General features: G+C 32.6%; 1 protein-coding gene across 1 annotated transcript; it reads left to right on the plus strand.

Moving 5' to 3' along the window:
- The first annotated feature begins 8,059 nt into the window (after window positions 1–8,059).
- On the plus strand, window positions 8,060–9,906 carry LOC118030322 (protein ASPARTIC PROTEASE IN GUARD CELL 2). The gene has a single exon (XM_035034383.2). It carries the CDS (start codon window positions 8,187–8,189, stop codon window positions 9,687–9,689), a length of 1,503 nt encoding a protein of 500 aa, XP_034890274.1. The 5' UTR covers window positions 8,060–8,186; the 3' UTR covers window positions 9,690–9,906.
- The last annotated feature ends 3,412 nt before the right edge of the window (window positions 9,907–13,318 follow it).

Here is a 13,318-nt window from a genome sequence, read left to right on the forward strand (position 1 = left end):
TGGGGAAATTGCTTCCTTCCATGATTTTGAGGTCAAGACTCATGATCATATCATCAACTCGTGCTCATAATTATTGAAGCCAGACCGATGAGACCGATGAGATGCATCAATCTAGGACCCAATTAATTTGATGGCCAGACCAATTCGAATAAGATAAAAAACTAGATTAAGTAAAACCTGGTAAAATCTGGTAAATATATATTTTTTTTAAATGTGGTTTTTTCTCGAACTAGAAATTATTTTTTTAATATTTTTTTAATTGGTTACTAACCCTCTTCAAAATTCATTATATAAATACTAGAAAAATATTTTATTTTTTCAATGTAAGATTTGAAGCCTTTTAATAGATATACTCTATGTTCACAAAAAAAATAAATTATGTTTTTTTAATGTGGAATAAAAAATCTTTTTGGTTTAAATACTTCAACTTAGTTATGATTTGAAACCCTTTTTTTTTCACAAAAAAAAAATTATATTTTTTTAATGTAATTTGGGATCCGATTTCTTAATTGGTTCAATCTTCAAGTTGGATTTGATAACTATACTAATGGTGGATTCATGATTGGTCTTGGTATCATCCTACATGTATTGATTTAGTGCTAGGTTGATATTGCGATAGTCAGGCGCTGAAGGAAGGGGGATAAGCAGGGGCCGGTCCCCCCCTAAAAAGATATATATATATATATATATATATATATATATATATATATATATATATATATATATATATCAAAAGAAAAGGTAAGAATCCATATTAAATCACAAGAAGAACCACTTATTATTGTTAAAAACCTCTAATTAAATAATAATTCAAGAGTGGTTATTTAGAGTTTTTTAAAACCAACAAGCCTGCACTTACCGGCTACTGCTTCTACAAGATATATATATATATATATATATATATATTTTATTGGTAATTAAGTGTGCAGAAGGTTTTTTATTCTAAAAAGGTGAGTTTTATTACAATAATTAAGTGTGATTTTTCAATTTAATTTTCTTTGAATTATTTTACGCAGCCCTAATATAAATCCTGTAAATATAAAATCATTATTTTGCACAATAAATCCTGCAACCGGTCAAAAATTAAAATATAAATATAAATCACAAGTAAAATTTTTAACGAAAAGATTGAAGCAGAGCCACCAATTAATTTATTTTTCATCAAACAAAATAAGGTAACTTAAATTTAAAATCTATTTTTGTTTTGTTTTGAGATGTTTGTTAATAATTTAATGAGGTTTTTTATATATATAATTCTATCATTTTTGCTTAATTTTTTTCCTCAGATCTGCTAGTTTTACCAATTGTTTTTTGAATTCTTGTTATAGTGTTTTTTTTTCTTCTAATTAATTAGATATATTTTATTGGTTTATTTTGATTACTCTTGGATTTTTTTAATGTTTTGTTTTTAACAGAGCTACCAAAATTATCAATTTTTTCTCGCGATATATGTTTTGATTTTAGGTTGATCCGTGAACAAAATCAGAAGAATTTGATTTTTTTTTTTTTGAAAAAAAAAATATTGATAACTTGCAGCCTAATGAACCAACTCTAATGTGTAATGTTAAAGTTATGGTTGAGCAACTCCAATGCGTTTCAGTTTACAAAGAACCCGCGTTGATTAGTGAGAATCATTCTTTATTATTTTTTGCTTTATTTTAAAGTTTATCGAACATAAATAACGCTTCGCTTTAACTAATATTTCTTATATACTTTGTATGTTTATATTTGATAGGTATAAAGACCAATGACATTAAAGTGATGAATATATTATGAAGATGAAATTAACTTCGTTGCTTTGACTTAATTTGATATTGTTTCGAACCTTTTACTTTATACAAAAGTTATTATATGTTTGTAGTAAGTTATTTGAAATAAAACTAAATTATACAGGGTTTTTTTACAACTCATAGATAATAAATTAAAATAAATATTATATTTTATTATATTAATTTTGGCCCCTCCTAACAAATGATCCTAGCTCCACCCCTGCGATAGTAATTGTTTTTTGTTTTAAAATATATCTAAATAATTTTTTTTATTTTTTTAAATATATTTTTAATATTAAAACATCAAAACAATCTAAAATAATAATTTTAAAATACACAAACCATCCCCACAGGAGCATAGAATGAAACCAGTGGGACATAATGATAATGTTTGGTCCGGGTCCACAACACTTTTGCCCAAACATGGTCTGAGAGTTCATTCAAGTCATAACAATGTGTTGGGCATTTAATGTCAAGTGCCGATATTAGTTTGGACAAAGAGAGTTTCTGGCGGTGACAGAGCATTTAGAATTCACGACAGTGGATCATCATGGGGTGCGTCAATGGTTTTGCCAGAATGTTTTTGAGCATGATCATTTAGGGATCCTTGTTTATAATATATGATGGAGCTAAAATGTCAAGATACCAATTATAAACCAATTTATAATAATAATTCATAGTAATGTGTGTATAAATTAAACCCATGTAATTAACACAAACATAATGTTTAAATAGACTATGAATTAGTTGTAAAATCGTGATTATGCAGGTGTAATTTCTACGTAAAACGTTTTGTTCGAGTTAATATATGTTAGAAAATCATATAACTTTGTTTGATGTAAATAGCAGGGTTTTTTTCAACAAAGATTTGAATGTTTTTTTGCAATCAAGTCAATTGGGATTTTTTTTTTCAAAAATATATTTTATATATGGTTTAGAGAGTATTTGGTATCTTGAATTCATCTTTTATAATTTTTTATCTTAACACTATTATAGGTTCTTGTATTATACCAACTCTAATAATATTAATAAATATAGTTTATTGGAGGTTTGCTCTCTTTCTGGTCTCAGATTCGAACCCTATAATTGCTCATATGATGACCAATAAAAACTTACATGGTCATTAACTTTAGGATTTATAGGATTAGTTGAAATATGCGCAAATTCACCTGGATACCCATGTTAATAATAATAATAATAATAATATAGTCTATTGTTGTTTTTATATATTTTATAGACTAATTTTCTTTATTTAATGTCAAATAGATTCAAGTAATATATTTTTATAACAATATAATATATATCCATATATATATATATATATTTATAATTTTGTAGTATTAACAACAAAATAGATTCAGCTCAATCCAATGATTGCAAGATGATCACTCTTTATAAAAATAGTCATGTTTTCAAAAATAATTAAAACAAAAACAATCAATGTTTATCCCCACAACTTTCTCAGAAATCAAGAAAATCATAAATAAAAATAAAATAAACACACCTAGCAACCCCTATACATCCCCTACTAATCGATCAATCCATCATGAAATCAAAATTTATAGCTTTGAAATCAACAAGAAATAAAGTTAATTGGCTTGAGAAAGTTTTTAACTGAAATTCCATTAGAAAAAAAATTAATATCTTTTATATTTATGTATTGTAATTGCCAAGTAGCAATAGTCATTACTAAAAATAAATCTTCTAATGATAAAAAATTGATATATTCAATTAAAACATGATGTTGTAAAGTAGTTGCTAAAAGATATAATTATTTTTTTGTATTTGCAAGGCTTGCTGATATTTTATTTCGATCATGATCTTATTGTTTCTGTAACCCTTGTCAAGTGATGGATTTGTGTTTCCTATAAAAAACAAAATGCTTGAAATAGGGAGAAAGAAAAAAAACCAATTTAATGCTCATTTAGTAGTACTTAATTAATTTTCTAGACAAAACTAATAAATAGAACCCAAACAATTTAATCACTGCCAGAAAATTATTAAACATAAACAAAAATATCAATAAAAATAATACCATCAAAAGATTACAATAATATATTTACCAACAGAATATTACCTTGCTATTTGTTTTTGTATACATCAATGAAATATTACAGAATAAATTACAGTTAGAAATCAATAAGTGAAAAAACAATTTTAACGTGTTATTGTTATAGATAAAAGTACCTATGAAATATGTTCGTCAATGAATCTATTGATAATATTTAGATTATAATATGGCATACAACCCTTTTCTTCCCCTCCTTTATTTGTTTTTCTTTTTTATTTTTATTATATAAGAAAACAAAACACAACACCCTCATTAATTTTATTATATTTTCAACAGGGCATTTTGATATATAATCTTCAAAAATCTTATTTTTTAATAATTTTCCCAATTGAGGGTTGACAATTGGCACCCCTAGCTATAAGACGGCCTCTCTCATGGGGTGCATTTTTTAAATCATTAAAGGAAAGGATTAGTTTTGGTTTACATGTAAGCAAAAAAATAAAGTAAGATCGGGTAACACCTTGAACATTCACACATCAAAACTGATTTGAGTTCCTAACCTCTTGCTTTTCCTTGATAATAGTTGTAGGATGGTTTTCGAAGCACCAGATTGTTTTTTATTTTTTTTAAAAAAATAATTAATATATTTTTATATTTTTATATCATTTTAATATATTAATACTAATTTTAAAAAAAAATTAAAAAAAAATATAATTTTAATATATTTTCAATTGAAAAACAACTATAATCATACCGTTATCTTCAAACATCCCATATCTCTACCCTTTCACCTAACAGAGCCTCTTGGATTATTAGCATAAAGCCATGGAAAGATGTAATCTCCAACAAAAAAATCGTCATTGGTTACAAAACAAAGGCATATGTATGCACACATGCTGATTGTAGCATCCTGAATTTGAATAAACAAGGTGGTATTCACTTTGTGAAAAGGCTATGCCTATGAAGGTTATTCTTAAAGACATGGTTGGTTGATTTGGATTTATATGAAAAGAAATAAAGGCAAAAGAGATTACCTTTTGCTAACCTCAGTTGAAACATCACTAATTGCAGTGTTTAATCATACTTTTGTTAGTTTAATCACTTATATTTGTTTTTTTTGTTATACTTCCTTTCCTGGGTTTCTTATCTTTTTTCCATTCTAACAATAAAATTAAAGAATGCCTGCAGCTGGCTTTGTCTTCAATTTATAAACTGTGGTGTTTGTTTTTTAAAATATTTTTTATTTAAAATTATATTAAAAATATTTTTTTAAAAAAATTTAATTTTAGCATCATTAAAATCCCAAAAAAGACTCACAAAGTTTGTGTACATATACTAGGATTATCATGTATGTACTGAACCTGATACAATGCCCATGGAGGCATGGAATTCCCATACTTTTTAGATTAACTGACAAGGAAAAGCACAGAAGAGAATAACGTTTTCAAGGCTGGGATAATTGGACAGCTCATTCACAAAAAAAGAAGGGAGTCGACAAGATCCTTATGCATATATTAACTTTCCTCTACTAAGTAAAAATCTTCTACATTTTGATATGTTGAAGATTTAAATGCATGATGGGCTAAAAGTGTTTTTGTTTTTATTTTTTTACCCAGTTTCCTCTGTAGGAAAGATCATACTAATATGTGGTGCTAACGTAGAGTATTGCTGGGCAACCTGCTTTTCCTTGGAAACATGATTAGACCTTGTTTTTCTGATCAATCAAGAGGAATAATAACAAAGCTTTAATTGATTAAGCATCATGATTTAGAGAAAAGTCTTTGAATTTTAGTAGTTAATCCATTCTATGTTGTATAAATGTAATTTGGTGCGCCAAATCACACCAGTGCTTTGCTCGATACAAAAATTCTTGTTTTTTTCAGAAAAAAATCCCCACGTCTGATGACTTGGGAGAATTACTCTACCACTTATGTTAACCCTTATAGGTTTCTTGCAATCTCTCAGGATGAAATTATGCAAGCTCCACTACTGCCACCACAAGTTCCATTACTAAATAATAACATCCAGAGTGAAGATCACATAAAGATGGCCACAGCTGTCCTCAGTTAGGTCTATAAGTGATTAAGTAAAGTCCAAAAATCCAACTAGCCTAGAAATATAGCTCCCGGGTTGAATAATCGGCTAATCAATTGGTCCTAGCAATCTCGTTCAATCTTCCTAATCAAGGTAGGTGATAGCTTATACTTGGTGCTTGATAGGTTAAGGTGGCTTGTAACTGATACTTGCAAAAGATTTCTTAATAGAGGTGGGACTCTCCAATGCTTAAATAAATATATTTTTAGAAAGAGAAAATACAAAAATATTCTACATAGAGATGCTCTAAAATATATATGCAGTAAAAAATAAAGATTGTCAAAAATTATTCTAAAAGTCTCATGGTGTATTTATAACCCATGAGTCTTATCATTTTGTAAAGAAGAAGGTTTGAAGTGTAATTTTATCCTAAAAGCATTTAATGAGAGATAAATATTTTTTACATCTATATTAATATTTGATAGCAATATAATGGGTCTTTGGAGGACTTTTATACATCTAAAAGATGTAATCTTACCCTAATAGCATTTAATTAGGGATAAATATCATTTACATCTATATTAATATTTGATGAGAATGTGGTGGGTTCTTGGAGAATTTTTATACACCTAAAAGGTGTAAGGAGATTAAGATATAAGACGTCAAAAGTAGCTAAATTCATTGAGGTTGAGTTATTTCACGATGTTAGACCTAAGAGAGGACGACCATTTCCTTGGGCATACTAAAAAGAGGACGGTCATTCCCTTAGGCTTGACTAACTGTCAAGTCCAAGTACCTTAGGCTTGGTTAACTATCAAGTCCAAGTATCTTAGGTTTAACATGTTTGCCAAACACGTGTTATCTTAGACTTGGCTGACTGCAAAGTCTAAGTTCCTTGAGTTTGACATGATTGTCAGATTCTTGTTGTCTTGGACTTAACTAATTGCCAAGTTTAAGTGCTTTGAGTCTGGCATGTTTGTCAGACCCACATCACCTCATTCCCTTGAGCATTCCCCAAGGAGGATGGTCATTTCCTTGGGTATGCCTAAGGGAGGATGATTGTTACTTTGGACTTGGCTAAATGTAAAGTTCAAGTATTTTGGGTTTGATTTTCTTGTCAGACATGCGTTACTTTGAACTTAACTAATTGTCAAGTCCAAATAACTTGGGTTTGGTATTTTTCATTCACTCATGTTATTGTGGACTTGACTGACTACCAAGTTTAAATGACTTGGACTTAGCGAAATGCCAAGTACAAATGCCTTAGGTTTCGTATGTTTGCTAGACCTACATTACCTCATTCTCTTAGACGTTCCAAGAGAGGATACACATTCTCATGGGGGTGCCAAAGGGGCGGCACACTGCTAAGCCCAATAGCGTTTTGGGTTTGACTGGCACCAGACCTAGAGTGCAGGGACTTGGCACACTGTCAAGCTCAATCGCGTATGGATCTAACTAGCGTCAGACTCAATGTGCCCCGGGCTTGTCAAATTGTCAAGCCCCCACTTGGGGCATGCTCCTTCCATTGGACGTGTCCAAAAAAAGAGGGTTATAAGGGTTTTTTAGGTCCGTTAAAAATATGTTTATAAATAAGAGTAAAATTATGCATATAAAACTAATTAAATAAAGCCTTTTTACAGCTTATAAACCAAGGATTAGTTTATCACATATAAATGAAACTTTGCAATCATACACACGTGAGTTACCTTTGCCATGAGTATGGTAGTGGAATTGTAAGGATGATCATGGGGTGAAGGGAAAAAGTTCTAAAAGATAATTAATCAAGAAAATTAACTTTAATTTCTATACAAAAGTGTTGCCCTAGCCAGCTGGTTGTGTTCATGATTTGATGCACTCTATGGTCACCATACATCATATATCACCTTTTCCTAAAAGTAGAAAAGATATTCAAGGCCATTAAGGCTATTTTATTTCTATTATGTAATGCAGTGTTGTTTTTATTTCACCACAATTATAAATTATAAATTTTTAATATATATATATATATATCATAGTTTTGTATTGAAGAATTTTCTTGAAATTTTGATAGAAAATCTATAATTTATAAGTTTTTTAAAATTAGAATTTTTAAAACGTAACAAAAAATTTATGACAATGACAAACAAATACTAATTCCTTCTAAAAAACAAAACAAAACAACTCTCCACAAAATCAATCTTAAAACATAACTCCAAAAGAAACATACAGTAACCCATCACTCCAATTATTTCAAACCCCACACACATACTTTCTCTCTCTACACCTTTCCATGACCCAAACCAAATAAATCCGTCCCCTCCCTCTCGTTCCCCAAAGCAAGAAGTGCTTGCTAGCTATTAGCCTCTGACCCAAAGGTCCACAAGACACCAAACATGAAAAACATGTCAGCCTCTCGAGCACTACTTCTCTTGGTGGTGGCGATGCTACTACATCTTGTAACATGTACCACCACCACCACCACATCGACCGCCACCACTCTTCATAACACCATCACCAAAACCAAAACCAAAACCAGTTCGTACCCTGATTTTCAATTATTGAACGTGAAACAAGCAATAACAGAAACAAAGATTAGGCCTCTAAAAGCATCCCAGTATCAAGAACTATCCATGAATAGTCCAAACGATAGTGGAAGTGAGGGAAAGCAGAAACTGAAACTTGTCCACAGAGACAAGGTATCCTTCAACAACAAGTTTCACAATCATAGCCACGTTTTTCATGCACGCATGCAAAGAGACGTGAAGAGGGTGGTTAGCCTTATCCGCCGCGTTTCAAGTGGCAGTGCCACCGGCTATGGGGTGGACGATTTTGGGTCGGAGGTGGTGTCAGGCATGGACCAAGGTAGTGGGGAATATTTTGTTAGAATAGGAGTTGGAAGTCCACCAAGAAGTCAATACATGGTCATTGATTCAGGTAGTGATATTGTATGGGTTCAATGTAAACCTTGCACCCAATGTTATCATCAAACTGACCCGCTGTTTGACCCGGCGGACTCAGCTTCTTTTATGGGGGTGTCTTGCAGCTCTGCGGTTTGTGACCAGGTTGAGAATGCGGGTTGTAATTCGGGTCGGTGTCGCTACGAGGTGTCATATGGTGATGGGTCGTCCACAAAAGGGACTCTTGCCCTCGAAACACTTACATTGGGAAGAACCGTGGTTCAAAATGTGGCTATCGGATGCGGGCATATGAACCAGGGCATGTTTGTTGGTGCTGCCGGGTTATTGGGTCTTGGAGGAGGATCCATGTCATTTGTGGGTCAATTGAGTAGGGAAAGGGGGAATGCATTTAGTTACTGTTTAGTGAGCAGGGTGACTAATTCGAATGGATTTTTGGAATTCGGGTCTGAAGCAATGCCCGTGGGAGCTGCCTGGATTCCTTTGATCCGAAACCCACACTCACCGAGCTATTACTATATCGGGCTTTCGGGTCTTGGTGTTGGAGACATGAAGGTGCCTATATCTGAAGACATGTTCAAATTAACCGAGCTGGGAAATGGAGGTGTTGTTATGGACACCGGGACGGCTGTGACTCGGTTTCCTACGGTGGCTTACGAGGCCTTTCGTGATGCTTTCATAGACCAAACCGGAAACCTCCCCCGGGCTTCTGGAGTATCCATATTTGATACTTGCTATAACTTATTCGGGTTTTTGTCTGTCCGGGTACCAACCGTCTCCTTCTACTTCTCAGGTGGGCCAATTCTAACCCTTCCAGCAAATAACTTTTTAATCCCAGTAGACGATGCAGGGACCTTTTGTTTTGCATTTGCTCCTTCCCCTTCAGCACTTTCCATCCTCGGAAACATTCAACAAGAAGGGATTCAAATCTCCGTCGATGGAGCTAATGAGTTCGTAGGTTTTGGCCCCAATGTTTGCTAAGTAGGAATTTTGCTAGTCTTTAACTAGTTACAAAAATATTTGTTATATGTTCGTAGTGTTAATTAGTACACACATCTGGATATATGTATTAATATCCTGTGATATTTGTCCTATTAGTAGAGCAGTATTATGGCATTCGCTGTGCTTTTCTCCCTGTCAAGCGTGCGTGTACATGATTCAATAAAGATTAAGCAAAAGAGTGTTTAATAGTCAGACATTCCCATCTGAAATCTGCCAGCGGTCAAGAGCATCATCACCAGAAAAGATGATCTACAAGGGTGTGTGTGAGGCCACCCATGGTAGGATCCAGTAGACATGATTCATCACTGTCCAAAAGGGGGTGGGAATGGCCCTAACAGTACTGATATGTGTTCATTGCCCAACACCTTTATCTCCCATCTTCACACACACATAGATTCCTCTCCCTTTCTCGTTCACAGGTCTATAGTGTTGAAATCATGAGGGAAGGGAGGGAGCCACCGCCAAGGTGGGCATGTGAAGGCATCACTAGGGGGGCTTTGGCCTGCCTGGTGTACCCTAAGGCGGAGTGCGTTCAAGCAATGACTTTTTTAGTCTTTTACAAAGGTGTTACCTTTTTCCTTCTTTTGATAGATATGGAAAAGCTCAATATGACTGCTACACCGCATTCGCATTTCTCATCTAACCAGCAGATGGGAGATGGCGTTTTCGAGTGGTAAATTCTATTGCTTTGTCTCCTCGATCCCTCCTCCGAGTGCTTTGCAAGCGCTTTAGAGGCCCACCGAAGTGATGATTTGTTGCGGTGAAATGGGTGAAAGCAGGAGGGAATCAATGAAAGTAATCCAAGATTTACTCAGAAACTAGCTAGCATCTTGTAGGATATACTTCCAAATTTCTTTCTGGACTTTTGGCAATATTTTCACCCCATCGCCAGAACATTGCTTGACAAGAGTGGCTCGCCTTGTCAGTGCTTGTCTCAACTAAGAACTTTCCCCTCAAGAGCATTTTTCCTTCAATGTATCTGTACTGTCCTCAAAATCCCTGAAATTCTGGTAGTATGGGGTCCAACTTGCAACCATCTTTTTGACTTTTTCTTGCTAATATTAACGGTCGATGTTAAGAGCAGTGCTAAAATTTCTCCAAACTCCACCACCATTGGATTCTGGAACCCACAAATCCAATGGTTGTGGGAATTCGGCGCACCGTTTGGGGCCACGACTCAACAAACTAGATTTAATGTTCAGGCAAATGTCAATGTGAACGTGTCCTAACCAATGTGAATTTCTCTTTAAATTATTGCACCGAACAGCTAGACAGCCCAGAGAATCAAGAAACAAGAAGGCAAGGCTAAGAAAGGATCCAAGAAAAAACAGCTCATTCTTCTGTAAGTACTGTTTTTTCTAGTTATACTACAAACGGATGATAACCCGTTGATTTGTGGCTTCACCTAGATCAAATCAGTTAAAAAACCAAGTTTTTTTTTTTTAACTTGACATGGTTTCAAGTATTTTCTTTAAATCAAAACATGGATTGATCCATATCAACCCATCTAACCCATGCCTTGAATTTTCACCGAGCCAACTCTCGGGACAGTTCTTATAGCTATGTTATATTTAACTGCGACAATCAATCATTATTTCTTCTTCTGTTCTCTTTTTTCTTAGATTTTCCTTTGTTGACTATCGTTTTCTTTTATGATATGATCATTACCATGTCCCTCCGAGGGGTTCGGTGGGCAGGCTGGAGCCACCGTTGCTTGCTACTCTGTTCTCCCTTTCTTTCATTTGTGTACCAAGTGTTATGTTTCCTTACACGTATAAACTGACCATAAATTCAATTAAGTACCCGCTAATATCTGCAAGCAATGTGATGGGGGGAGAGAGGATACGACTGTGAATGACAACGAAAGAGAATGACAGGTTGATGATGTGATGGAGAAGAAGATGTAATTACTACGGAAAATACTTAAAAAAAAAAAAAAACAATAAAGTAAGCAGATGGTTACTGTTTGCATGTGATGGGTTTTCTATGAATAATAAAGCTGAAAGGAAAATAAAGACAGAAAAAGGATGTACAGTACACAGATGGTGAAGTTCAGTGAGATAAAAATTTGTTTGCTTGGGTATATTACATTTTCAGCTTTCATCAAAGTAAAGGGTAATATTAGGGCTTTGCTGCAGTTTTCAGCCAGCTAGCTTTTGTGTCATTTCCATGGGGACCGATATTGCAAAGCTGAAAATATTCCGAGTCGTCTACTCAGCTGATAAATATTACTGTACTAACTTTGACAACCAGCTTTCTCCTCCATCTTCCTTGAAGTAAACTAAAATATCTACAAATGTTTGAGGTAGAAAATCTAACCTGACTGAGTGGACATGGCTGGCGGCCATGATTATGATCAAGTCAAGCTACCCTCCATGTATCGACTTGATCCAATTACCTTCAAACTAACCATTATCTTGGTAAATAAAAACAAAAAAAACATACTGGCTAGTGACGTTGTCATAGTAAATTCAAGTAATTTGGAAGTTTATCTCTTGAATAATTAGTTAATCTCTTAGTATATATAACAATTTAATTTATATTTTATAGTTAAGGTAGTTGGTGACTGGTATTTAATATGTATAAAATATTTCATTTGGTGAATTTGAAAAACTCTACTATATTTAAGTAAGTAGTTTTTTAAAGAAAAAACTGTTTTATTTTAGAAAACCATCTTAAAAATAAATATATCATGGAAAATAGAGATTCAACTCCTTATTTAAGAGAAAACTTCGCCTCTTTTATAGCCCATGAAACTTCTTTTTTATTTTTTTTGAAGAGAAAGAGGTTGTAGTGTATATTAAATATCTCTGACTCATCACATAATAAAATATCTCTGACTTATTAGAATAATTATATAGCCTAAAATTATTTTGGAACTAAAAAAAACATGGGTTTAACTGAGCCTAAATATAATGTGTTTGAAAACTCGTCAAATTCATAAATATCTGAGCTCAGCGCTTGGCTAAACCCAAAAATAATAGGTTTGGCATCTCGTCAGCCTATATATATTTAGGATTAGTACTTGACTAAGCCTATAAACACTGAGTTATTGGTTATACCTTTTAGAAAAAAAAAAAAGTCAAGGTAAAAGCAAAAAAAAAAAAAAATTCCTAATCCCTTAACTAGTTTTTTCTACTTTAATTCTAGTCATTTTAAAAATTAATCAACCAATGTTTTTTACTTTGAAAATATCTTTCTTGATTAATGATATGATATTGATAATATTACATAAAAGGGTAATTTAGGGACAAGAACTGTGCTTGATTAATTATTATTAAAAAAATGAAAAAAAAAAAAAGTAAAGGAGTTAAACTATAAATTTTTATAAATTAAAGGATTGAAATTGTGAGTATCTCTTTCACATTCTCCTTGAAATATTTGAAGTGAAAAATGTACCTTTATTAAATGTATACCTTTGGCCAAGATCGGGCTCATGAAAAGTTTAGCATGTGTAGTTCATTCATGTGACTATGTGAGAACATATACTACATTTTTAAAATATATATTAAAATATTTTTTATTTTTAATATAAATATATTTAAAAAAAAAAAATATAAAAATATATGTTAATTTAAAGGTTTTTCTTAAAAAATAAATTCAAGAAT

Source organism: Populus alba, chromosome 5, assembly GCF_005239225.2.
Source record: "Populus alba chromosome 5, ASM523922v2, whole genome shotgun sequence".
NCBI lineage: Eukaryota > Viridiplantae > Streptophyta > Magnoliopsida > Malpighiales > Salicaceae > Populus > Populus alba.

Excerpts from the sequence above, each read along its gene's own strand:
- LOC118030322 (XM_035034383.2), top strand. The coding sequence starts at position 8,187 with ATGAAAAACATGTCAGCCTCTCGAGCACTACTTCTCTTGGTGGTGGCG.